This window comes from Lemur catta, chromosome 9, assembly GCF_020740605.2.
Source record: "Lemur catta isolate mLemCat1 chromosome 9, mLemCat1.pri, whole genome shotgun sequence".
Classification (NCBI taxonomy): domain Eukaryota; kingdom Metazoa; phylum Chordata; class Mammalia; order Primates; family Lemuridae; genus Lemur; species Lemur catta.
The window spans coordinates 38,891,759-38,918,266 of NC_059136.1; the positions used below are offsets into that span (position 1 = coordinate 38,891,759).

General features: G+C 35.1%; 1 protein-coding gene across 2 annotated transcripts in view; it reads right to left on the bottom strand.

Annotated features, from left to right (window-relative positions):
* Positions 1 to 1,238: 1,238 nt before the first annotated feature.
* Positions 1,239 to 26,508, bottom strand: part of FAM91A1 (family with sequence similarity 91 member A1) — a 46,775-nt gene continuing 21,505 nt past the window's right edge. For both annotated transcript variants that reach the window (XM_045560522.1, XM_045560523.1), the window contains 9 exons: positions 19,026 to 19,174; positions 17,599 to 17,733; positions 17,358 to 17,471; positions 12,164 to 12,236; positions 10,223 to 10,372; positions 8,156 to 8,260; positions 7,508 to 7,631; positions 6,063 to 6,132; positions 1,239 to 4,053 (listed from right to left, as the gene is read on the bottom strand). In XM_045560522.1, coding sequence (XP_045416478.1) covers positions 3,868 to 4,053; positions 6,063 to 6,132; positions 7,508 to 7,631; positions 8,156 to 8,260; positions 10,223 to 10,372; positions 12,164 to 12,236; positions 17,358 to 17,471; positions 17,599 to 17,733; positions 19,026 to 19,174 — 1,106 coding nt within the window. In that variant the 3' untranslated portion in view covers positions 1,239 to 3,867. The remainder of the gene's footprint in view (positions 4,054 to 6,062; positions 6,133 to 7,507; positions 7,632 to 8,155; positions 8,261 to 10,222; positions 10,373 to 12,163; positions 12,237 to 17,357; positions 17,472 to 17,598; positions 17,734 to 19,025; positions 19,175 to 26,508) is intronic.

Below are 26,508 nucleotides of genomic sequence, written 5' to 3' on the forward strand. Positions count from 1 at the left end.
AGAAATAGAGAGATGTGTACCTATGCATTGGCTAGTATCCATATTTACATCCCCTAGCTCAGTTAACTGAGAAGGCCCAGAAGCAATGACACTCCAATAGCAGTAAGCACACCCAACATCCAGATCTTGGTTTCTAAATACCACTGTTCAATAAAAAGAACCAAGGCTCCTTGGAGAAATGGTTGACTCTAGCACTGCAGTCCAGATAATACTTGCAGTGTCAGAAAGTAAGAATATGGTCTTAAAAAAAAAAAAAAAAAAGACACGTCAAAAGGATTTAGAAGCCAACCTCAAAGAGTTCCCAATGGTCAAAGCTAAAACAATTTGCACAATAAAATAAGTAATAGCATTGGCTTTTAATCCAAAGGATAAAATAAGTAGCCATGAGCCCATATTAATATAAACCATCAAATAAATGGGAGAAAGAATTTTGTTTAAAAAAGAATTCTAAATAATGTAATAGATACTACTCCCTCCAGGAAATGAAGCTAAATTTCCCTCCCCTAACTGACCAGTAGTCAGGGCTTGACTTAGTGACTCCCTGCTAAAGAATAGAATATAAAAAGGAGAAAATAGTATCTTACAGTGGGAAAACCGAGCAGACACCATCTTGGCCAATGAAGGAGCATCACCAGTGATACATACTGACATCATGTACCCTACGATATGATACACTAATGAGAAGGGCACATCGCCTCTGTCACATCCTTTCTCATAAGCATAGCTTCAATCAAATCATGGGAAAACATCAGATAAACCCACGTCAAAAGACATCCTACAAAATAACTGACTAGCAGTGCTCTTTACAGTGTTAAGGTCATGAAAGGCTGGGAAACTGTCACATACTGGAGGAGACTCGGAGGCACTGTTGACGAAATAAATGCAGTATGATCCTGGACTGGATCCTGAAACAAAAGGACATTAGTGGGAAAACTAGTGAAAGCCAAATCAAGTCTGTAGATTAGAAAATAGTATTGTATCAATATTATAACAATTCCTGAGTTTTAACAGATGCACCTATAGTTTACACAAAGTGTTAACATTAGGGGAAGCTCAGTGAAGGGTACAAGAAATATCTCTGGACTATCTTTGCTACTTTTCTGTAAATTTGAAATTACTACAAAATAATATAGTTTTTTTGTTTTTTTAAAGTATGGGAAAGCCACAGCACTGAAAGCATTATTGTATTTAAAATTAAGAAAGGAACTTTCAGGAGATTAAACACATTTTCATAGCAATTTGATCAACACCACAGTTTATTTGTAAACATGTTATATGTGTCAATAATCAAATTGACAACACTTTATACATTTCATTGTATAATATTAACATCCTAACAGAAAACAACCCACTGTATTCAGTTACAGTTTTGGTACTTTAAAATTCTTAAATACAAATTGTATTTGAAACACTGAACACAAAAAAGAAACAGGAATTACAAAGAAAACCAAAAACAACAAGAAACCAATACTCCCCCAAAAGACAAATACAAAATCATCCAGTTACGTATTAAACAAAGAAAGGAAATCAGAAGACTATTTTTTTAAAATGATGTGAAGTTGCATTTCTTTAGATGCATTTGAGAGGTCAAATCATACCATACTAAATTCTGTGTCCTTTTAGCCAAATGAAATTTCTTGAAACATTTGCAAAATAATTGGATAAAAATTTTTCATGAATCTTCTTTGGCAAATAATGAAGTCTACATTTTAAATTTACCTTCTTGTTGAATTGGATCAATACTTATAAGATTTAAGGGATTACATGTTTTAATGTATGAATAAAAGGCAAATTCTTATATAAAGTAAAGCACAAACATCAGCATTTCACATTTTGCTAAGAGCTCTACAAATGCAGATTCCTCCTCTTTAAGAGTATGAGAGGTCTTGAACTGGGACTAAGATGATTACTCTTTCCTCACTCAATACATGAAACTATAGCTGACCCCACATTTTTTCAGTACTTTCCCTAAAATTCATGATCATTATTAGGTTCTACTACTTCTTCCATTATTTCTTAAAGGAAGTATAGCAGCAAATCACTCCCATATTTTAACCTTTAAACTCACCAATCGGTTCACGGTCAACAACTACAAATGTTCAATTCTTTATTAGTGTACATGTTATTACAGCTGGTTCCTTTATATTGTTAATATAGGAATAAATAAAATAACTACAGTTAATTCAGGCAAAGAAAATTAAAACGAGATTAAAGAGCCCTGATCAAATAAAATACTTACAACTTTCAGTTGAAAAATTCTAAAAGTTACATACATACATACCTAATAGTGCCAGGAATGTACAATATCAATTATTGGAAAAATAAATGATTCACAGTCATAAGAAATTATTTTAATATTAGTATGTATTTTCCTTTTATGGACAAACATAACATACACATGGTTTCTACCTTCTATAGGACAAAGTAGAAAACTAGATGCTACTGCATTTACCCCCAACACAGCACTGCCTGTGCCACAGATAACCTGGTCCAAAATATTCAATTCTATAGATAGGCTATGGGATTGAATACATGGTTATGATAACAGTATTAAGAAAGGCATATATTTCCAGAAGTACGTTAAATACACAAATATCAGTTCTATAAATAACAAAAATTATCAGCAAAAATGTTTAGGTTATATAATAACATTCCCAAATTTTCTAATTCTTTAAGTGTTTCAGATATATCTTGTCTAACCAGTTAGTTTGGTTACAGTTTTAAACTAGCAAACCATTACCCTATAAGAGGAGCTAAACTATAACACTGCACAAACTTCCCAAGCAAGGTAACCTGAAAAGTCTAAAAAGTGATTCCAATTATTGTAATTAACATTTGTGATACTAAAAGAATCAATGACTCAAGAAACACTTTGAAATTAGTCAATTTTTCTTTATCATTTCTTAAAAAACTATTCACATAAATTTAAGATCCAGACTGCTTAAGACTATGTCCTCAAATTAGATTTATCACTAAGGAGTTTTGATCTGAAGACACCGCCTTAATGCTTGTAATATGTAATTCTAATCTAAAATCACAATCCTTGGTTTGAAAACATCAAAGCTAAGAAACAAAAAATACATCAGGGTGAAGATGTGCAGCAGCTGCAGCTACCAGAGTGGAAAATAAATTCTATTTTTTTCCATAAAGACTCTATGAAAATATAAAGCCCAAAGTGAGTGACAACAGAAGTCCACATATAAACAGTGTTTAAAAATAGAATGTTTTCCAAAGCTTCTTATGAGATATCACTGAATAGTCATAGTCTAAGACCTTATAAATCAAGGTTAAATTATACATAACTATGTTGATTTTCATACCTTCAACAATGCTCAACTGATATACATAATTTACAGACATCCACAGGAATTCTTAATGCCCCATCATATCCTCTCTCAATACTGGATGTTTATTGTTTTATAGTTTTACTACTTTAAGTACCAGAAGCCTTTTCAGAGGAAGAGTTCTATCTCTTCCTTTGATCCCCTAAAGTATAGGTAACAAAATATAAAACTAAACAAGATTTATGTTTGATAAACTAACATATAAAAAATTACCACTGCAATATTCATAGTGACTGCTTATAAACATAACAGTCATCGTAAAGCCTATAAAGTATATCCTTAGTTTTATAAAAGAAATGCAGATTGTCTCAAGGTAAAAAATACAGTGTTGGCTGCTAAAAAGCACTTTGTTGCAATAATGAGCAAAACTTCAGAAAACATGAACATGTTCCCCAAACTTTTACTATTAGTTAAGCAAGAATTGCACGGCAGCAGCAGGGTGCTTTTTAGTGGCTGACACTATAAAGCTAACGTTCAGAAAGAAAAAAGGCAGAAAGTGTGAGCAACAAATGGCGTAACCAAATTATTGCAAATGGAGATTAGCAATAAGAAGTGACGAAGGTGATTGTCCACTCCATTCTGATAAGATGCCATCTTTAAATATTAAGTTTTTTGCAGGCAGTGGAACTCCAATATCAGCATAAGATGACTGTGAAAGCAAACTCGAAAAACTGGGCTCTGCATGAATATCCAATGTTGAAGCACCTTCCTAAAAGATCAAGAAATAAGAGAAATAATCTATATTCAATACTTTACCAAACCACTTAATGTAACTAATGAGAAATATGAACCTTGATTACCTAAGAAATGTTTATGGAATGCAAAGCACTACAGGAGATGTAAAGAACTACTCATGGAGCCCCCCCGAAAATCAATGACCTGATAAGCCCCCAATAATCAATTAACACATGCAAAAATGACTAATACAAGTCAGACTGTAATAAGTGCTCTGAAGTAAACAGAAATAATGGGCTATGAAACTACAGGATAAGAAAGATTTAATTCTTAAGTGCCAGAACAATCTATCTACTCCAGGCTTCTCAGATTCATATATTCAGCACAGACCACTCCCTAGAACTCCAGGCTTAAACATCCATCTATCTGACATCTCTTCTCAGATGTTTCCCTTTGCATTCTAAACTTGGCACGTCCACCACTGAACTCCCAGAATTTCCCCCACCCCTTCTGCCCCAGACTTCTCTACTCCAGACGTTGGGTTAATCAAGAAATATGAGAATCACTCTTGAGACCTCCCTCCTTCCACACCCCTAATCTTTTCCTCATTTAATTCATCATCAAGTTTTATCAGTCTATCTCCAAAACATCCCAAATTAGTTTACTTTATTCAGTCACCATAGTTTATTCCTTCACCAAGGCCAGTGATCTCCAAAATGGGGCACTCATTCCAAAGTAAAGTACAGTACTGAAAGAATTTTGGAATTTCTCTATTTATTGCATCCTTATAAAATTTCTATTTTTGATATATACATAATTTATTGATATAAGAGTATATATATGTGTAATAAACAAAACTTTATTGGGGACACATGCAAAATTTGGTGTTTTCATGAAAAAGGGTACTCAACCACCAGAATTTCATGCTTAGGCCATTATAATAGCCACCAAACTGAACTTAATTTCTACCCTTGTCCCTTTCTAAACTATTCTCCAAAGACTAATTAATATTTTAAAACAATCAGAAATGTCTCTCCTCTGTTTAAAAGCCTTTAATCATTTCTCTTTGCACTCAGCGTATTACACAAAATTCTGAACGTAACGGCAGAAGACCCTCCACACCATGGCCCTGACCTCCTCTTCAACCTCACCTCTTGCCACTACCCCTCTTTCACGAGTGGTCTGCCACACTGGCCTTGTTTTGTTTCCTTGTACACTGAGCACTTCCTGACACAGGACCTATGTACCTACTAAGTTCTGCCTGGAATACTCTTTTCCATCACTTAGGTTTTGGCTTACACAGTATCTCCTACCATTTCAATTAGGTCTACCTGCAGATTCCATCATAATGGAATGCAGGTTTGGCTCCTTCAAAGTAAAATCTGTAATTACTTATGTATTTTGATGTTTATTTGACTATTGTCTCATATAACACTACAAGCTCCCTCAGTGTCTTACATATCACTATTTCCCTAGCACCCAGCAAAGCGTCTGGCATAGAGTAGACTCAAGTTTTATTAAATGAATGAATGAAACAAAACTCCAAAATATTGATTTCATAACGTCAGACCAGATATTCTGAACATAAATATTCCATTCTAAAAGTTTATATATAAATCAAGTGTAGAATATCCTTTCTTTCCTTGTGGGGAAGACAAAAGGTCCACAGCAGGCCTTCACTGCCTTCACTGCCACAGCAGGCAACCCCTCCTGGCGGTGGACAATACTGCAGCCATTACTGGAGTACACCATAACCAAGAACCAGCACCTCGCATGGTGCACAGCCCATAACAGATGCTTAACACATTTCTATTGAATAAAGCACTGACACAAAACAAAGAAATCAAGCTTTGGTCTCTGAAAACCTGGACAATGAAATGTGCAAGTAAATTAACTTCTTGAACCTCAGAGTCTTCACTTATAAAATGAAATTAATGCTTATTTCATACCTTGCTGCTGTGGAGACTGAAAAACAAACATCAAAGTGTCTTGCATACATAAAGGTCTATACAAGTATCATTTAAACTTTTTGTTTTCTGTTACCTGGAATGAGTGAACAAAGTTAAGGACTTGTAGAGAAAGTTTTCTGCTGGAATGTAAGAGGTTTTGAAGGCTAAAAACAAAAAGAGAGAGAAAAAGTTTAAAATAAACATAATGGTAAGAGTATCTCACAAGAGTTTAATTTTAGCAATTTAAATGTTATTTACATATGTATTTACATCCCTGATTAATCACATGAAAAATTTAAAAACCAATTTCAATGCTTTTCATCAATAAAATGTCTGCTTATTTTAATTAAGAGGGAGTAATAATGCATAAAAAGGTCATTATGAAATAAAATATATTAATATAACCAAAATTGAAGTTATTGTTTAAAAACAAACATTTCAACTATTAGTAAACGTAAATGTTAAATGAAATTAAACTTTTAAAATGAAGATTTAAGCACTTTGAGGAATGACAAGTATGACACAAACCACTTCAAACAGCCAAAATAATTTTAAAAGACAACCTGACAGAACATCTGACAGGTTTAACACACATCAGCCCACCTAAAGGAAATATTTTCTCAAATACGTAAATCAGTAAAAATTTTGGTGGCAATTTTTAAAGTTTCATAGTATTTCTACTTTTTATTCATGTATATTAGTTATTTTATTTTCAGAGGATAGATGTTAAAATTGAGAATTGAGTACTTTTAATTTTCTGACAAGCTACCTTAAGCCAATCAAATGAATTGTTATCCAACTTTGTTCTCCTAAATCAAGAAGTCAAGGAGTTGCTTAGAACTTGGGATATGGTAGGGGGATGGGAGGAGTGGGGGGCGGATCTAGGAGATCTGTGGATGTTAGCCTTCCAAGTCATCCATTGTGACAACTAGATTCAATGATATTCTTTCCTATTTATCCAGCTTTCGTCTCAGAATTTTACAACATTGCCTCTTAGCAGCCATTCCCAATGGATCAGAGCTGCCATAAGATAAAACCTATATGTCATCTCTGAACCTATGCATCATTTCTCATTTTAGAAAATGTAGAAAGTGAAGAAAATGTTGGAAAGTTGCTATAATTCCACCACAAGAGATAACCTCTATTAACATAATACAATTTGAGGGTATGTTAAGAGCAAGAGAAGTACACAAGAGAAATTTTCTACAGATACATATACATATGTTGATATTTATTTTAAAAACTAGGTTCATACTGGATATAAGCAGGCCCATTTCACCACAACCTCACCAAACCTGGGTAACTAAGTGAATATAATTAACCAAAATATGTACCCAAAATGTTTGTGACTGATTTCTGATCTAGTGAAATTTAATTTTGAAAAATATAGCAAAACCCTTAAACTAGCAATCTGAACAAATATATACAGGGCAATTACTACATTCATGTACAGAATAAAAGAAAGCAAGATATGGTAACTATTCACTGACAGACGAAAAGTCAAGTAGATGAAAAGATTATAATGAATATAAACCTCACCTCTCTTTTCTGCAAAGGCCATGTGTAGCAATTTTCCTACAAACTTTCTGGTTTAACTCGGAACTAAACAGTGGAATTCCAAAACACAGCTCAAGAGGAACCCAATCTGCTTCTGTTGTGGCACCTAAAAAAGGATACGTACACTTATTTTTAAAATCATATATATTTATATATATCATATGACTGACAAGGGTTTCTTGACCTGAGGTTCATAGATTCCTCCTGCCCCAGTGATATCCAGCAATGGGCTTGGCAGATGAGGGGTACTCAAAAGGGGCCAGTTAATCTCTGTAACAGGATAGTATTTTTTTGAGTATGCGCTTGTGTCTGGGGAGAAGGTACACAGTTTTCATCAAATGTTCAAAGTAATCATGTGCCCCAAAAAGAATACTGCAAGACATGTGCAAGATGAAAGAATGAATCAAAATATTTAACGCTGGAATAATGAAATTTATTATTTTCAATTAATAATGTTACACAACTTGAACTGTTATTTTAAGTATATAAAAATGTTTCCTAGAAAACTCTTATTAAATTAATAAAGTCCATTATGGATAATAGAAAAATGACATGCAAATGACTTGACTTAGAAAAGTTAAACCCCAGAAATGAGTCTAATAAAATTGCAAAAAAGTTTTAACACCTTACCAGAAATTTGCTTTGTTGCTGAATCTATAGTTGCTTCCTCAATGACCATTTCAAATGATTCTGTACTCCCATTTACATCTGAGCCAGAAGCTAAATCAGGTTCTCCTTATATTTAAAGGGAATATTCAATATTAGGATTCTAGGAATTAGCAGAAGTTGTCAATAAATCAGTCTTACCATAAAGAGGACTTTAGGCAATAGCAATGATTATGGGGGGAGGGAAAAAGAATAATCTTTGGCCTAAAGTGGTTCTAAACCAGGAATGCAATTCTGACCTCCTAAGGGACATGACTGGAGACAGGATGCTATTCATATCTACACATACCAAACATCCAGGATAATCTTTCATGACAAAGAATTATCCAGCTCAAAATGCAAACAGTGCTGAGGCTGAGCAACTCTAGCCTCAGGAAGTCAAGCTTCAGAAAGCAGGACACAAATTTAGACTTTCACTTAGATCATTATTAAAGCTGTTTATATCCCTGTGGAAATATTCAGTCTGATTACATTAATCCTCTTCAGAATTCTTTTTTGACTCCTCATGTCTTCAACATATAAAATCCTCTAAGATCTCTTAGACCTTACCTAACTCTCTACTCTTATCTCCTACTGCTATCCAACAAATTCTTTCTTTTGGCCATGATGAGTTACTGTTTCCTAATTCCCTCTGCCTGAAAGGCTGGTACTCTCCAAAACAAACAAACAAACAAAAAAACAAACAATATTCATCTTTTGTCTAGCTAACTTTTCATTTTTTAAAACTCAGTTCAAACTTCACCTTCCCTAAGAGGCCTTCTCTGGTAGCTCAACAGAGCTGAGATATTATTTCTCTGTGCTACGTTCGCAGTTTAAGCACATCACTATGACTGTCACTAATGCTACAATGCAGGCTGATTCAATTGTTTGTCTCCCTTCTAGGATTTTAGTCTTTGGAATAAAATCTCGTCTAATTCATTTAAATATCTCCAGCACCTAAGCAGGTATTCCATAAATGTTTGTGGAATGAATGACATAAAAAATGTCAGCTGTAGTAGACATGCTTTGAAATGACTAAGTCATAGCCCTCTTCTCTAGAAAATGCCCCTGCAATATTTAGCAGTCAACTATTGAAAGCTACCCTCCTCCTCTAGCGAAAGACAAATGATCCAGGAGTAGGTATCTGTCACAAAGGGAGCCAATCTAATCCACCGGATGGCTAGAAATCAACCACATTTTCTCAGGACTCCAAACTAAGAGGGAGGCTCATGGAATATTATTAATCACTGGCAGGCATTTGAATTGAAAGGTCTCCCAAGGTCAATGAACAAGAGCCAGCATCACGGTCACCAAAGCCACATATAAGCTGATATTTATGCCAGAACAGAAACAACCAGCATGAGAAAGTGATTTGAAAATGGACTTTCAAATGGCAAAGAAAGTGGTATCTAATGAAAATTAGCTGTTGTCAATATGCAGGACAGATTGGAGAGACAAGGAGAGGCCAGGAAGGCTAAGCAGGGAATGAGTGCAATAATACATGAGTAAGGTATCCACACCCAGACTAGAATAGCAATTATAGAAAATTACAAAAGAGAGAGGGGAAGAAATAAATGAGAGGCATTTCTAAAGTTTAATTCACAGAATTTGGAAACCAAATGGACATAGCAGAAAAAAGAAAAGGATGAGACAAAAATTTTAGGCCTGGGTAACTAAGACAATGGTGCCTTTGACAAAAAGAAAAGTTGAAAGGGAAAAACTATTAAGTCTATTTTAGAAACATTTTTACAAAGAGACCTGAGTTCTGAAATCATCACCCTATAAAGCTATCTTAACTCAAAGCTTATAAACACAGATGTGATGGTAAAGGGCTAAAAGCCCAAAATCCATTCTATATTCCACCCCTATTTTCTCCATTTGAACAACTGACATTTGTCCAAATGATGTTACAAAATATTTTCTCATCCTTCAGTGAAAGAACATTAAATATTAAATAATTCAACATACTCACAAAGGTCTGCTGCTTTTTATATATTAAGATTGTGTTAAACTTGAAAACAATTATCTGAATTCAAAGAACTATTGGCTAACCTCTCTCATCAGAAGCATCACTGAGTTTTCTATTTATAAGTTGGCTAGAAACATTCAACATGGTGACATATCCACAGAAATGCTGCAAGTCCACTTTGTTCCTTAATATTTGCAATGCTTTATGAACACCCATATTGACACGAGTAAATTCTAAGAACAAAGAGTTGACATAACATTAGTGAATAGTTTTGTAACACAACACCAACTTAAATATACTTTTCTTTATTAAACAATTCTTAGAACTACTTTAATACTTTAATATATCAAGACTAATTCCCATGAAGAAATATATGTGAATACAAAAGAATATTGTTCACATATGACATATTTACAGTCTTTAAGAAGCATTTACAAATTACCTGCTAAATAAGCAAATAAAGCCAATCAGTGGCAAATTCTCTAGACTTCTCTTTGTGGTTCTATTCTGCCTAGAAAACTTACTTGGTGGGCTTCTATCAGGAAATGTATTAAATACAATAATATTTTTTAAAAATTTAAGAAAAGCAAAATTACTGTTATTGAAACTAAAGCTAACAATGTATTTGAAATCATATGCCTAAATTATTTACATATTAGCTCAAGTTCTCATAAATATGCAAACTTATAAAAGAGAAAGATGCTCTATATCAAAATATGAAGATACCTCTTTTTTATACTTCACACGATAATCTCCCAAGGCAAGGGATCTATTAATCAGTTGAGATTTTATATATTTTAAGACACTGTTGTCACTATCTACAACTTCAGGTAAATAAATATTTTTTCATTAGAACTTATAAAGTGTTGGAAGATTAAGTGGCAAAGTTTAGGAATAGGGGCTATTTTGGGAGAGAAAACTCTTCTCTTCAGGTTTTAAACATATTTATTCACCATACGCAGAAGAAAGAAAAATCTTAAACATGAGGCTTCTGCAGTCTAGCCATATGAAATGGAAAAAGGTATTTATAAAATCCTCCCTTTTCCCTTCTTTAGAGGAGTGGGGGAAAGTGGTGACTAATATTTTAGAAGAACAATAAGTTCTACAAAATAACGTAAGTTAAATTACTTGAACCATTCACTATTCTCTAAAATCCATATAATTAATATGGCTCTAAGAAAAATAGATTACAATATACCAGTTTTTCATGGAGCAGGAAATAGTAGTTGTATATAAATATGTGTAAGTTTTAATCAGATAGTATTTTTCTTTTGAATATGGCAATATTCAACAGAAAAAAGGTATCTTCTATATTATAAAAGAATGAACATGCTTTTACAGAAATTCTGAGCATCTTGCATCAAACGTACTGTAGCTCACATCCATTTCTAGAAAGAGATAATGTTAAACAGGGCTTTTTTGCATTCATTCTAACAAGCTTGATTTAGCAAAAACCCTGTATCCACTCAAATCCCCTCTAATAGCAAAAATAAAATATAACAGCAAAAATAAATGCTGAAATCAGAAATACATGCAGGTGTTCTATAAACTACAAACTGACACTGAAAACTCTGCATTGAACACTTTGAAACCGCCCCCCACAAAAAGAATGTATGGAACATTGAGGGAAAAAAATCAACTTTCTAACCATAAAATCTTCCCTATGACTTATGGCTTATCTTCTCCCCCAACCTTCAAGTAAACAAACAATAAAAGGAAATGAAAAGGCTCAGCATAGAGAAAATCGAGGCTTCCATCTAGGCAGATAATTCACTTATTGTCTTCAACTCCAAGACAGACCAGTATATTTTCACAGGTTCTAAATGGGTCTTATTCTATCAGTTTCTTTGTGGATAAAACACGTGACAAAAAAACTACCTTTTGCTAATGCTCTTTAATAGCAGAATAGTAAGAACCTAGAACTTAAAAATTTTAAGAATTTATTTCCTGCCATGTTTCCCACCAAATTGTTGACATGATTAATGATAAGAAAAAAAAGTCAATGGATACAATTCAAAAAGTACCTCCTTGTAGTTCTGTTTCATCAAATGGAAACGGTATATGGACAGTTTCTCCTATCCCATGCAAACCATGTCCCTAAACATAAAGAAACAAAAGTTGAAAGGTGTAAGAGGAACCTACATTTCCAAAAATTGACAATAAAACAATAAGATTGTGTCACATGATGGTATATTCCACACTAATACGTCACCAAAATGCTTTCAACAATTTTCTATTTTTCTATACCAAACAATGACAATATTATGTGTATATTAACCTATAAGGCAATGTTTCTCAAATTGAATGTATAGGCCCATTAAAAAAAAAACAAAACAGAGGCTGATTTAACAGGTAAATCAGGTATTAGCCAAGTGAAGACTGAATGAGAGGACCAGGCCCCATGGCTCACACCTGTAATCCTATCACTCTGGGAGGCAGAGGCAGGCAGATCATTTAAGCTCAGGAGTTCAAGACCAGCCTGAGCAAGAGCGAGACCCTGTCTCTACTAAAAAAAAAAAAAAAAAAAGAAAGAAATTAGCTGGACAACTAAAAATATGTATAGAAAAACTTAGCCAGCCATGGTGGCACATGCCTGTAGTCGGAAGGCTGAGGCAGTAGGATTGCTCAAGCCCAGGAGTCTGAGGTTGCTGTGAGTTAGGCTGACGCCACGGCACTCTAGCCCTAGCCCAGGCAACAGAGTGAGACTCTGTCTCAAAAAAAAAAAAAAAAGACCGAATGAGGCCAAGTATACTTGCACAAGGGTTAGCTTCTGAGAGAGACAGTGGTGGAAGAATCCCCACAATCACATGGCATACCGTGGACTAACTGAACTCAAACTCACAAACCTGCACTGAAACAACATACACTTAAAGTTATCTACTACATCATTATAATTACATATAATTGGAAACAACCAAAATGTCCACCAATAGAGGACTAGTTAAATAAGTTATAGTACATATTTTCAATGCATTTGCAAAAAAGAAAGAGGAAGCTCTCTATGAACTGAAATGGAAAGATCTCCAACTGCTACGTGGAAAAGGCACAGGGCACATGAGTGTGTAATTGCTTGCATATGCACAAAGACACTCTAGAAGGAAACAGCAGAAACTAATAGATGTGGTTATCTGATTTAAAGGAGAGTTGGGGAGTGGGAACTTGGTAGGCAGAGGGACTGATATTTCTTTCTGTACACCTTTTAATAGTGTTTTAATTTTGAATCATGTGAATGTATTAATTCAAAATTACATTAAAAATTGAGTCTGCCCACCATACTCCCATGTAACAAATAATTTAATTCAATCATATGCAGTTAATGTTATTTATTTAAATTTCATTTGTTTTAAAGCTTTGGTTACACTTAATACCTAAGTTTGAATTTAGAGTTGTGTAATAGCAAAAAGCATGAAGAATTTAATTTTATGTTTATATATATTTAGTACTATCATAATGGAAAATTTAACAGAGGATCTATAAATATTCCCCTTTAAAAGAGACCTATATACTACACAAATTCAAGAAACCCTGATATATCCAAGAGAAATCACACTGTTAGTTGTTTTATAAAACAATTTGAATACATTTCTGACAGCTCTCTTCTACTCCATTGATAGGTTTATGATTTAACCCTAAAACACATGGTTCCAATAAAATCATAGTTTTAAGCAAAATCTTTTTGTAATGTTTAAAATTCCAGCAAGGTGAATTTTTTCCATGAAATTTAATAAAGGAGGTATTCTTTTTTAGCAAAAGCAAAACTCTTTAACAAATGCTTTAAAAACAGGCACTGTCTACTGATTTGGTTATGTTTTCCTATCACTATTTTGCAGTACCAAAGAAACAAAACCAAAAACCTAACTTGGCTTGATCCACTGAATACTGCCTATTATAGAACAGACTTTGCAATCACCGCACCCACCCCTGCCCCCCAACACACACACGTTTTACAGGTAAGGAAAACTGAAGCTCAAAGATATGAACACCTGACCCACAACAGGACGGGAAAGAGGGATGGGCCACCCAGTGCTCCCTCACTCGATTTCTACTGCCACTACCACCACAGCTTACACTGTCTGAGATCTTCCTATGTGCTCAACACACTGCGAAGCATCTATGTAATTATCCATCTCACTCATTCTCTTCAACCACCTTATAAAGACAGGAACTTTTATCATCTCCAGTTTACAGGTAAAGACACTAAAGTTCAAGGAGGTTATTTAATTTGCCCAAGATTACTAATGAGTGTAGAACCAAGATTTGAATTTAGGCAGTCTGACTAATCCATGTCTACCCATTCTATTATGTTATCTCCCACCACTTCCCCTACTGCATTTTTTCCCTGGCTAATCTCATCCTCTCATGGTTTTAACCTCAATCTACCTGCTGAAGCCGACACTTAAGTCAATCTCTCTTGTTCAATCTCTCATTTGAATTTCAGAATATTTCTTTACCACCCAAATGTCCCACAGGTACACCTTATACTCAACATGCTCAGAACACAACACATCATGTGCCCCATAAGCCGGCTCTTCCTCCTGTATTCTCTCAAGTAGTGAAACCACCCTCTTCCACCTTCACAAGTCAAATACCTCAAGATCATTCTTCCCTCTTCCCTTATCCTTCTCATATATCTGATCAATTCTATTAATTGTATATTTGTAATAGTTCTTAAATCCATCTTTTCCTTTCAATTCTTATTACTCCTTCCCTGATTTGAGCCATCTTTATTATCTCTTCTCTAGATCACTACGCACAATCCTACCTGGTCTCCTCTTGCAGCTTCCCCCCAACACATCCATTCTCAATACAGTCCCCAGGCTGATTTCTATAACACATCACCATGTTAATCCCCTGCAGGGACCCTGTAATTGCTGCCATCAATCTACAGGTTAAAGTCTGAGCTCTACAGCAGGACATTCAGGGCCTGCCCACTTCTCCACACTCATCTCTGACCACGATCCCACCATATTCCAACTCACCCCTAAAAAATACAGATCAACTTATAGGCCCTGGCATATGTCATGTCACTTCATATTCTTGTTCACTTATTCAACAAACACTAGTTGGACAACTACTATGAGCCAAGCACTGTGCTATGCACCAGGGAAATAGCAGTGAAGGAAAAGAAAAAAATCCCTACCCACAGATTTATTCGTGCTGACCTCTCTACCTGGCCTGGCTCTCTTTTAAATCCTTTTTATTCAGCCCAGGTCTCACTTTCTCTAAGGAGCTTCCCCAAAGCTCTTCTCCTTGCCCCCAGGCTGGATTGGGCACTTCTCTTTAGTTCTTCCACTGGATATAATTCTACTCAGCACAAAGCAAAAACTGAAACTGACTGCTTATGCAACTTTCCCACCATCCTTAAGCTCCTTGAAGATGGCGGGGGGAAGAGTGTCTTATTTGTATATCTAATATATGTAATTAGCACAGAATATGGCACATACAATTGTTAGATGAAGGAATTAATGAAATCTTTATTAAGAAGGTAATATGTACCAGAAAGTGAACTATATGCTTCACATATACATTCTCATTTCATTCTCTCAACAACCCTAAGTTGCCTACCTTACATTAGCTATTATTATTTTTGTTATTATACAATAGATATTGCCATCTCCATTTTACAGGTGAGAAACAAAGTATAACAAGTAGTATCAAAATATCACACAGCCCAATAAGCACATGAAAAGAGGCTACACATTATGCACATCAATATTATAATGAGATAACCATTTCATACCCACTAGAGTGATTATATTCAAAAAGTCAGATAGTACCAACTGGTGGTGGGAAAGTAAAAGGAGGCAGCCACTTTGCAGACAGTCTGGCAGTTCCTCTAACACTTAAACACAGAGTTACCATATGACTCAGCAATTCCATCCCTATATAGCCAAGACATATGAAAACATATATATGCACAAAAACTTGTACACAAATGTTTATAACAGCACTGTTTATAACAGCCAAAAGCTGGAAACAACCCAAATGTCCATCAACTGATGAATGGATAAATGAAACATAGTATATCCACACAACAGAATATTTGGCCATAAAAGGGAACGAGGTACTGATATACACAATATACACGATGAATCTTGAAAACATTATGCTAAATGAAGGAAGCCAGTCACAAAAGACCATATGTTATACGATTCCATACATATAAATGCCCAGAATAGGAAAATGTGTAGAGATAGGAAGCAGTGTTAAGACTGGTTGAGTAGGGGGCACAAAATGAGGCAAAATAAGGTAGTGATAACTAAAGGGTATAGGATTTTTTTTTTTTTTTTTTTAAATTTCTTGTAGGGATGGGCTCTCACTATGTTGCCCAGGCTGGTCTTAAACTCCTGGGCTCAAGTGATCCTCCCACCTTGGCCTCCTAAATAGCTGGGATTACAGATCTGAGCCACAGTGCCTGGCCCAGGGTTTCTTTTTGAGATGATAAAAATTTTCTAAAATTGAGTTCAGTGTCAGCTGTACTTATCTGTGAATATACTAAAAACCACTGAATTGTACAATTTAAATTGATGAATTATACAGTATGTGAATTATATCTCAATACAGTAGTCTCCCCTTTTCTGTGGTTCACTTTCCAGTTTCAGTTATCCACAGTATGAAAATAGGTGAGTACAGTACAATAACATATCTTGAGACCACAATCATTGACATAACTTTTATTATAGCATACGATTACAATTAGTCTATTTTTATTACTAGTTATTATTGTTAATCTCTTACTGTGCCTTAATTTATAAATTAAACTTTATCATAGTATGTATGTATGTATGTATGCATAGGAAAAAACAGTATATATAGGGTTTGGTACTATCCATGATTTCAGGCATCCACTGGGGGTCTTAGAACAAATCCCCTTGCAGATAAGGGGGAACAACTGTAAAGCTATTATTATTATAAATAATAAAACTGTAAAGCTATTATTATTATTATTATTATTAAAAACAAAAAATACTGGTCACACAGCTAGCGGAGGGTGAAGCTGGAATTCAAACCTGGGTCTAACTGCAAAGTCCATGTTGTTTCTATCACTCCCACACTGCCAAAGGGCAAAGACTGAAACCTACATCTCTGATTCCTTATGCTTCTACTGTATAAATTTCAAATTATTGACATCCGATTGCAACTCAGTAGAAAGTGAGCCAAGTTATGATCTTTACAATAAAAATCCAAAATTGGTTATTTCAAATGAAGTAACCGTACCTGAATTAAAACCGCAGAATGTGTTAAAGCATCATTCAACATCGTGAGCACATTTGATGTAGGAACTACCCCAGGATCATGACCCCAAGATGTTATTAGTAATCGATCATAACCCTATTGAAAAGAAATGAATAATCTATAAAATGATGTTTAGAAATAAAGAAAAATTAAGAAAGTTATCTATAATATGCTCACAAATTTCTACCCTCCAAAAAAACAACCCAAAACCTCACACACATACCTGGAATATATCTGGCAATTTTCGAAGTCTTGTACCTTTGGACAGTAAAAGAGATGGTGGTCCTTGTCCAGTAATATGATAAATGTACAGTTTAAACCAGACAGAACTGACTTCTGGGATAGCTGGTCCAATATGCTACAATCATAAAACAAGTAAAATAAAGTGGTACTATTCATCTAACGAAGCCAAATTTCACAAGTGACCAAGTATAGTCTTATAAACAGCAAATGCCTCACATAAATGTTAATTGTAATTATCCATATGAAAATAAATTTTAAATGTTTCATTATGATAGTTTCAATTTAATACTGCAGTTAAGAAAGTATGTCTTATCATCGCCATTAAGAGAACGGACTCTGAAATAAACTGACTGCCTAGTTTTAAATCTTGATTAAAATTTCAGCCCTTCAGCCGTATCACCTTCAGAAGGTCACTTAAGCTCTCTGTGCCTTATTTTGCTCAATCTATAAAATAGCAGTAACATATATACCTCCAGAGGATGCTGTAAGATTGTTCAAAAGGCTTAAAACAGTACCTGGAATATAATAAACTCCATATTAAAGTGTTAGCTATTATTATCATTAGTCACATACAAATTTTCACAAAAGGTACTACCTACCCTTCATCCAGACAGTTCATGCATTCCTACTATGCCCAAACATTGTGTTAAAGAACTGAGGGGGCCCATAAAGAATTATAAAAAGAGGTTGGTTAAATGCACATCTCTTGCTGAATGCAGAGGACAAAATTTGGCATGAGGATAGGGTCCTCACTGAAGCAGCAGGAAAAACACAGGCAACAAAATCAACTTTGTACAAGAATCCCTTCCTTTCTTCCACACCATTAAACCCTGCATATTTAGGAAACTAGGTATGATGCAGCACTAAAGAAGAACATAACCCCTACTCTTTGAAAATGGTACAGACAACTTCCTTCTTAACTATACAAAGGCAACTGATTTATTTTTAAGAAGTAAAAAAAACAAAAGTAATTTTCACGTATAAATTCCATAGTTAACTAGAGTTTCAGCTTTCAAGCACCATCTTTTCTTTTTAGTTTAGTTAGCATCACAGCCCCATTTCTGAAACATTTCATTTTTCCTAATTAAATTTATCTTATCCCTCAAAACGATACAGGCTTCCTTCTTAAAGTATCCCAAACATTCTCTTTAAGTTATTCTGTACATGAGTAAAATTTTAATCTAATGTGTCATAAGTCACTAAATGATACATAAATCATAAATAAAATATACCAATTATACTTCACAAATTAAACATAACATCATCTTACAATGGCATAAAATACAAAACTGCTTTTTCTGAGTCAGTGCTTTTAATATTTGGTATCTGCAAGTTAAGAATTAAGAAGGTAAAATTGACGGTAGTCATGATGGCACAACCAAGTGCATCTTCCCAGTGGGTCTTTACCTGAGGGGTACAGCTGCTGACCGGCCGGATCTCATTGGTGAGGGGAGCCATGGAAACAAGCAGCGTGTAATTTTTGTTCAGAACTCTGCTGCAAGTTGCTGGATCCAAACCAAGAAGGCTTTCACAGCGTAAGAGATCCAGAGGAAAACCTGAGTTATGATCAAGCACATACAGAGACTCAAAGACTGACACTGTGAAACAAAAATGTTGATGATGATGTATGTTAAATGCCTTGAGATTTTAAATTTTTCTGAAAAGGTAGAGTAACTCTATCAAGGAGTACCAAATTTCCTAGAAGACCACCAAGACATTTTAAGATTTTAAGATGAAATTTTTTATTCTTTGGTCTAGAAGATAGTTGTCTATGAGTATTTCTTCAGGCTACCTTTTACTTTAACTAAATATGCTTATTTTACCTTACTTACTCCCTCCATGCCAAGGTACTCCATGACAGCTGCATATAGTTGACCCTTGATTAGGGTTAGGGTGCTGATCCCATGAGCAGTCAAAAATCTGCATGTAACTTTCAACTCCCCCAAAACGTTAACTATTAATAGCCTACTGTTGACTGGAAGCCTTACTGATAACACAAATAGTTGATTAACATATATTTTGTATGTTATATGTTGTATTATATACTGTATTCTTAAAATAAAGTAAGCTAAAGAAGATGTTATTAAGAAAATCATAAGGCAAATATTTACTATTCATTAAGTGGAAGTGGATCATCATAAAGGTATTCATTGTCATCATCTTCATGTTGCGTAGGCTGAGGAAGAAGAAGGGTTGGTCTTGCTGTCTCAGGGTGACAGAGGAGGAAGGGGTGGAAGTGGAAGAGGAGGCAGGAGAGGCAGAAACACTTGGTGTAACTTTATGGAAATACAACGTAACTTCTGTCTTTTTTTTTTTCACTTCTCTAAAAATGTTTCTGTATGATACCAATCCTTCCAACATTTCCTTTAGTTTCAGTGCTCTCATAATAAAAGAGTTTATAGAAGTCAAAAGCAGTCTTGAATAATCAGAACCCTTCCACCGGACTGTCTAATGTCAATTTGTTTCCTGGCACTGCTTCTTCTATAATAAATCTTAATACATCTTCTTCCTCATTGTCTGGCACTGGTTCAGAAACACTCATCTCCCATCAAGTTGTCTTCTATTAATTACTCTTATGTGGTGTCTATTAGCTCTTGAATTTCTCCAAGATCTATATATCAAAACCCTTGACAACCCCCAACCCCCAATACTGATTTTGTCATATCCACAATCTCTTTCATGATTTCTTTGATTGGCTGTTATAAACACCATGAAGTCACATACAACATCCAGACACGTTTCTCTCCAGTAGAAATTTATTGTTTCAGGCTTGATGGCTTTCACGCCTTTTTCCAAAACAACAATAGCATTTTCAACGGTGGAATCTTCCCAGACTTTCATGATGTTCTATCAGGGTTCTCTTCCACAGTGTTGACAATCCTTTCCATAGAGTACCACGTGTAATGAGCCTTAAGGATCCTTATAACCCCCTGATCTAGAGGATAATTTAGACATGCTCTGTTTGGGGGCAAGTAGACCACTTTGGTGCCCTCAGTATGGAACTCACAGGGTTCTAGGTGGCCAGGGGCATTATCCAACATCAAAAGAACTTTAAAAGGCAGTCACTTACTGACAAGATACTTCCTGAGTTAAGGAACAAAGCAACAATGGAACTAATCTATAAAAAGGCTTCTCGTTGTCCAGGCCTCCTTGTTGTACAACCAAGACTGACAGTTGGTATTTATCTTTTCCCTTCAAGGATCAGGGATTAGCAGCTTTATAGATAAGGTCAGTGCTGACCATAAACCAGACTGCATTAGCACAAAACAGTAGCCATTAGTCTATCCCTTCCTGCCTTAAATATTGGTGCTTACTTCTCTTCCTTACTAATAAATGTCCCTTGTGGCATTTTTTTTCCCCACAATAGAGTACTTTCATCTGCATTAAAAATCTGTATAGGCAGATATCCATTCCCCTCAATGATTTTCTTAATGGTGTCTGGGAACTTGCTTGCTGCCTTTTGGTCAGTAAAAGCTGCTTCTCTTGTTACCTTTACATTTTGTAAGCCAAACCTCCTTCTAAAATTATCAAACCATCCTTTGCCAGCATTAAATTCTCCAGCTTTAGATCCTTCACCTTCTATTTGCTTTAAGTTGTCATATGACTTTGCTTTGTCTCAAATCACATTTGAGTCTTACAGGTATGCCTTTCTTATAGTAATCTTGCACCCACATTAAAAGGTACATTACCAACATGAGATTAAAAAAGTATTTCACGTTAAGTGCAAGGTTTTCATGCCTTCTGGCATAGATGTAGCAATGGCTTCCCAAATTTCCTTTTCTTTATTCACCATGGTCCTTATGCTGGACTTACTGTATTGCACTCAACATTCTGAAAAATACGAGAACTGCAAGAGATCACTTCTTATTGCAATATGCAATTTACCAGACACTGCTCACATTGGATATGATTAGCATAAAGCAGCAGTTTAAGCAAACACTTCCAAATTTGAGTTCACTGCAATAGCAACAGAGATGGCTACCAAAATATTGCAGTCGTACAATATGCACTACAGTTAATTTTATGCAGTTATGATTTAATACTGCATCTTTATCTCTCAACTTTGAATGGCACCATGTATGGTTTGTAACTGTGCCCAAAGTTTTGATACATGTTAACTTTTTATAATAGATTTATATACATTTTATGGTAATAAATGATAAAATAGACTAGTATCTACATATGTTTTATGCATTCATGACATACCTAACTTTTCCTTAATTTTTCAATATTTCTAAATTACACAGTTCATCTGAGTTTTCTCAAATTGTTGCAGGTCTCCAAAAATTTTTTCAGTATATTTCATGAAAAAAGTCCACATAAGTGCAGTTCAAACCCATGTTGTTCACGGGGCAACTATATTATAAAAGCTTAAGTACCAGGAGAAGCTATGTTCTTCCCCCTGTCCCCTAACCTCCACCCACTCCCACCACTTACAGTCTCTACAAAGAGAATAACAGCTCTGTTCTCATTTTAGCATAAGGGCAATAGTTCCTCATTTAGAAATATGTGCCCTAGACTTCTGGTCCATAAGGCATGAACTCACTCAGCATGCAACAGATTTTAGGCATTCCTATTCTTAATCCTTTTGGAAAACACCAAATCCTATTGCTCTCTAAAAAGAGATATTTAAGTTTGAAAGAAACTTCAGATCAGGTTAGCCATTTCCCTCTTCAAGTAAGAATGCATGTAAAAACAATATGGACTGTTGAAAATGCCTAGAAACATTGAGCACAACTAGTGCCAGGCTCTTGGTCTCTAATACCATTCCCGAGTAAAAGGAACCAGGCTCCTAGGAGATAGGAGCCAGCTGAAAGGGAATCCTGCTGGCAAAATCTGAGACAAATGGAGCACAAAAATAATTGAGATAGTAATGATTAATTATAGACTGTTGAAAAAACAGGAATTGATAAATCTATACTGAGAAAATAAGAGCATGCCTAGTCCCAACTGTGAAATATGGAGGAAGTGCTGGAGCTGAAATAAAACTACCAATTTGCAACCATCATAGTAAAAAACGGTTCAGACAAGAACCATCAATGGATGCTAAATGTAGCAGGAAACACTGATGAAGAGCAGGAAAAGTAACTTCCGACAGATTGCTTATTAGTTGTGGGAGGGAAATGGTTGACCATACAGTGAAAAAACTGCAAAAATTGACATCATCAATGAAGAGCAGATAGAAATCATGAATCTCCAGATGTCATACCCTTACGAGGACACAACACTTATGTAATTTTCTAGACAGGAATGCAGAACTGAATCTAATCATAAAGAGACAGCACATCCATCCAAGATGAGAAACTTTCTAATAAAATCTACAAAAGAGGGACTGGATTCTTAAAAAATAAGAACATCATAAAAGACAAAAAACACTATTTTTTCCAGAATAAAGGAAATAAAAGAGACATGACAACTAAATATAATACTTGAACCTAAACTAGATTCTGCACTTGAGAAGAAAAAATGCCCTTAAAAACATTATTGGGTAAATTCACAAAACAGAATATTAACTGTAGATTACTGTATCAATATTAAATCTTGCGGTTGCTGTAAGAGAACAGTTCTATTCTTAAGAAATACACACTGAATAATTTAGGGGGGAAAGGCCATGATATCCAACTTACACCTAAATTCTGGGTTAAAAGTAACTACTATTCTTATTCTTGAAATTTTTCTGGAAATTTAAAATGTTTACAAATAAAATGTTGAAAAATCAGGAGTCTATAATTTAATAAAGAGTCCTATAGATGTCCCAGCTAGAAAACAAGGTGGAGGCAGGAGAGCGAAGCCTCCAAAGAAGTGGTTTCTACCAAGTGACATGTTTGGCTGTCTATGTTCTAGCCTGTAACATGTCTGGCTGGAACAGAGGATATATCTTGAAGTAAAATGAGGGAAGGCAGCAGGTGGCTTAGGAAAGGGAAAGAAGGGGCAAAAGTTCCAAAGACACTATAGAAACTTATGTTTGATTAAGTACACTGAGAAATTATACAACAGCCATGGGTGGGAAAATGCTGTCCAATAAAACATCTGAATTTACTAAGGAGAGACTTCATTCAAAAAGATTGAGGAGTAGGGGCCCCCTCTAATATGGGGAGAGAGACTACTGCAAACATGATCATAAAGTTCCTAAGAGTATTAAGAGTTAGACAACAAGGGTTTTTCTTTTATCAGAAAGGAGTAGACAAAACAGAAAGGATAGGGTATGAGGAAGTGGGATGAAAGGGGACAGTACAAGACAGCAGATCAGAGAATATTTTACCATAAGGTCAGCATATTTTCTCAGAGGGGCCCTAAAGTAGGGGCTTAGGTTGAAGATGGATCAAAGATCAAAGTTCAGGGGCCTGGAGGAAGGAGAGAAACTTAACCAAAGTTTGGCTAACAAGCATTTTGTTCTGATTGATCAGTTGGGACAGGCAGTTTCGGTCCACTGTTTATGAGACAAAGGGAATATGGAGGATCCATTTCTGGCCTGGTCATAGGCGAACAAGGTGGGGGGCACCTGTGAATCTTATCTGAGTTACATGGGCTAAGAGTGGGTCATTGAAATAAGCCCTTCTCCAAAACACAAAAGGGTGAAGGGATTTCTTAACCTGTGGGCAAAATTCAACATTGTTAATGTCAAGTACAGAAAATATTTAATGTATACTAGAACAGGGAAGGTAGAAAGTCTAAAGAGTTCATGGCAGTTAGAATACATTTTCTAATATTTTTACAATGGTGATTGCTTTTCTACAAATGTGGCTTAATTTCTAAACATTTCCACAGTACTAGGCTGCCAAATTACAGTGGTTTTCATGTCTGACTGGTATTGATCATAGTGGAAAGATATCTTTTTAAAGGCTAAGATACTAGAAAAAAAATCATGCTTATAAAATGAGAAAAAATTAGACCACATTGCTTTTATTTTTTAAGCAGTGCTTCATGCAATTTAAAACCAAGAGATTACTAAGAAATGAGTCCTTTTCACATATAACAGAGTCTGCTTCTATGATAATATCACAAAGCTTTTGCTTTACAGTAAATACCAAGTACTGCATGATATACTCAAACTACAAATTATTAGTGACATAAAAAGAAAATTCTTTTTACTCAAACAAGATGCTTAAAACACCAATACTACCGAACCTCTTTTCTAAAAAAGAGTATGGTTTAGTTATCAAGCCCAGCACCTACAGAAAGCAACATTTCTCAACAGGGTGAACACGAAAATTCAATGCCCTAGGAATCTGCTATATGGAATGAACGACCTTTTCTATGCATCTGGAATGGTACTAGTGATGCACCATCATCAGAAAAATTGAGACAGTAACTCCAGTCATTTTCTGTGTTCTGTGATTCAGAGGAGGAGCTCAACTAAGAAAGGCTGGTTGTAAGAATGAAACTTCATAAACAGTTGCAGGTTTGGTCTTATAGGGAAGAGTTAATTACAATTTAACTTTGGAGCCCCAGCAATTGTTCTAAGCAATTAAAGCTCCAACTGATGCCAGGAATAATCAACTATTAAACCTACCTTAAAGGTTAGAATTAACTTAACTATTTTCATACAGAAAGGTTTAGGTTACCATTTAACTTACTTCATAGTACACAGACTATACATGGTAAATAATAAAGTTTAGCCGAGACTATGAAGCAACAAATTGTTGGTATGTCAATAAAAAGCTTAGTGTTCAAAAGTAAATAACATTAATAAAAGGGACAAGGCAATGGGAAAAAATCCAAGACAAATAAATAGAATAGTTTTCTATTCCCAGCTCTTCCACTTACTCATCACATGAGCTCTGATGACTAAAAAGGCAGGACATTTAAACAGATAAGCTCCAATTTCTTTATCTTTAAAAGGAGTTACACTTGGCTGGTCACCAGTACTCCCTAACATTCTCAGATTCTATGAAAGGCAGGAAAGGACAGTGTATTTCAAGACAGCTATAGCAGAATATTTCAGTCTAACCCATTATCTCCATGAATCACTAAAATGTCCCAGAAATTCCAGGAGTTTTACATCCCACACATCTTCAAGACTGTGCCACTCTCACTGCTTGACACATGATCTAATATTTGGTAGCAAAACATGGTTACCCATCAACAAATGCTTATCAATAGGTGCTTCAGGCTCTTGGTATTTGGTGATTTAAAATTCTTAGTTTTAACTATTTATGAATAATCTCAAAAAGTGCCACAACATGTAACAATCTGTAATTCTGCTAAGGCACGCTAAATCTGCAGAAGTGAGTCACTAGGTACTGAACGAGTCTCATCTCACTCAGCTAAACTACCCAGGATCTTTGTTCTCACCTATGCCACAATTCCTGTGAAGTGATAGCTGATTCCTTCCTTAATTTTTAAAATTGAGCTGAAAAGAAAGCCAGATGCTGGTGAGAGAAATAAAATAAAAATTAACATGACTAAGAAACTGATGGTTCTTGGCCAGAAAAATAGGGTTCTCAAGTAAATGAAAGAATGAAATTAAACGTTATAGTGGTAATAAGGACTCACGAAGTCTCAAGATGACGCTCTTGTGAATGTCTAAGGACTTGAGTCAAATGCTCTTCTAGAGATGCCCAAGCCTACCTGAACATTAGAATCACCTTTTTTTAAAAGACACATTCCCAGGTGCCATTCCACATCTCAAAATCCATTGAATCAGACTCTCTGGGTAGAAATTCTGATACCGTCAGTTCAATTGAAGTGTGGGAACCCCCAGTTATCACAAAACTGAGAGTGCCTATTAGGGCAACAGCCACATTAGAGTCCATCAATACATTAAGATTGTCACTACTTCTTTCTTTTTAAAAAGAGATTATCTGTTCCCTTTTTTTAAAGTACAATGCTTTGGTAAACATTACAGTAGATTTGAACAGGAAGTTCCTGTTTATTATTTTGTACAATG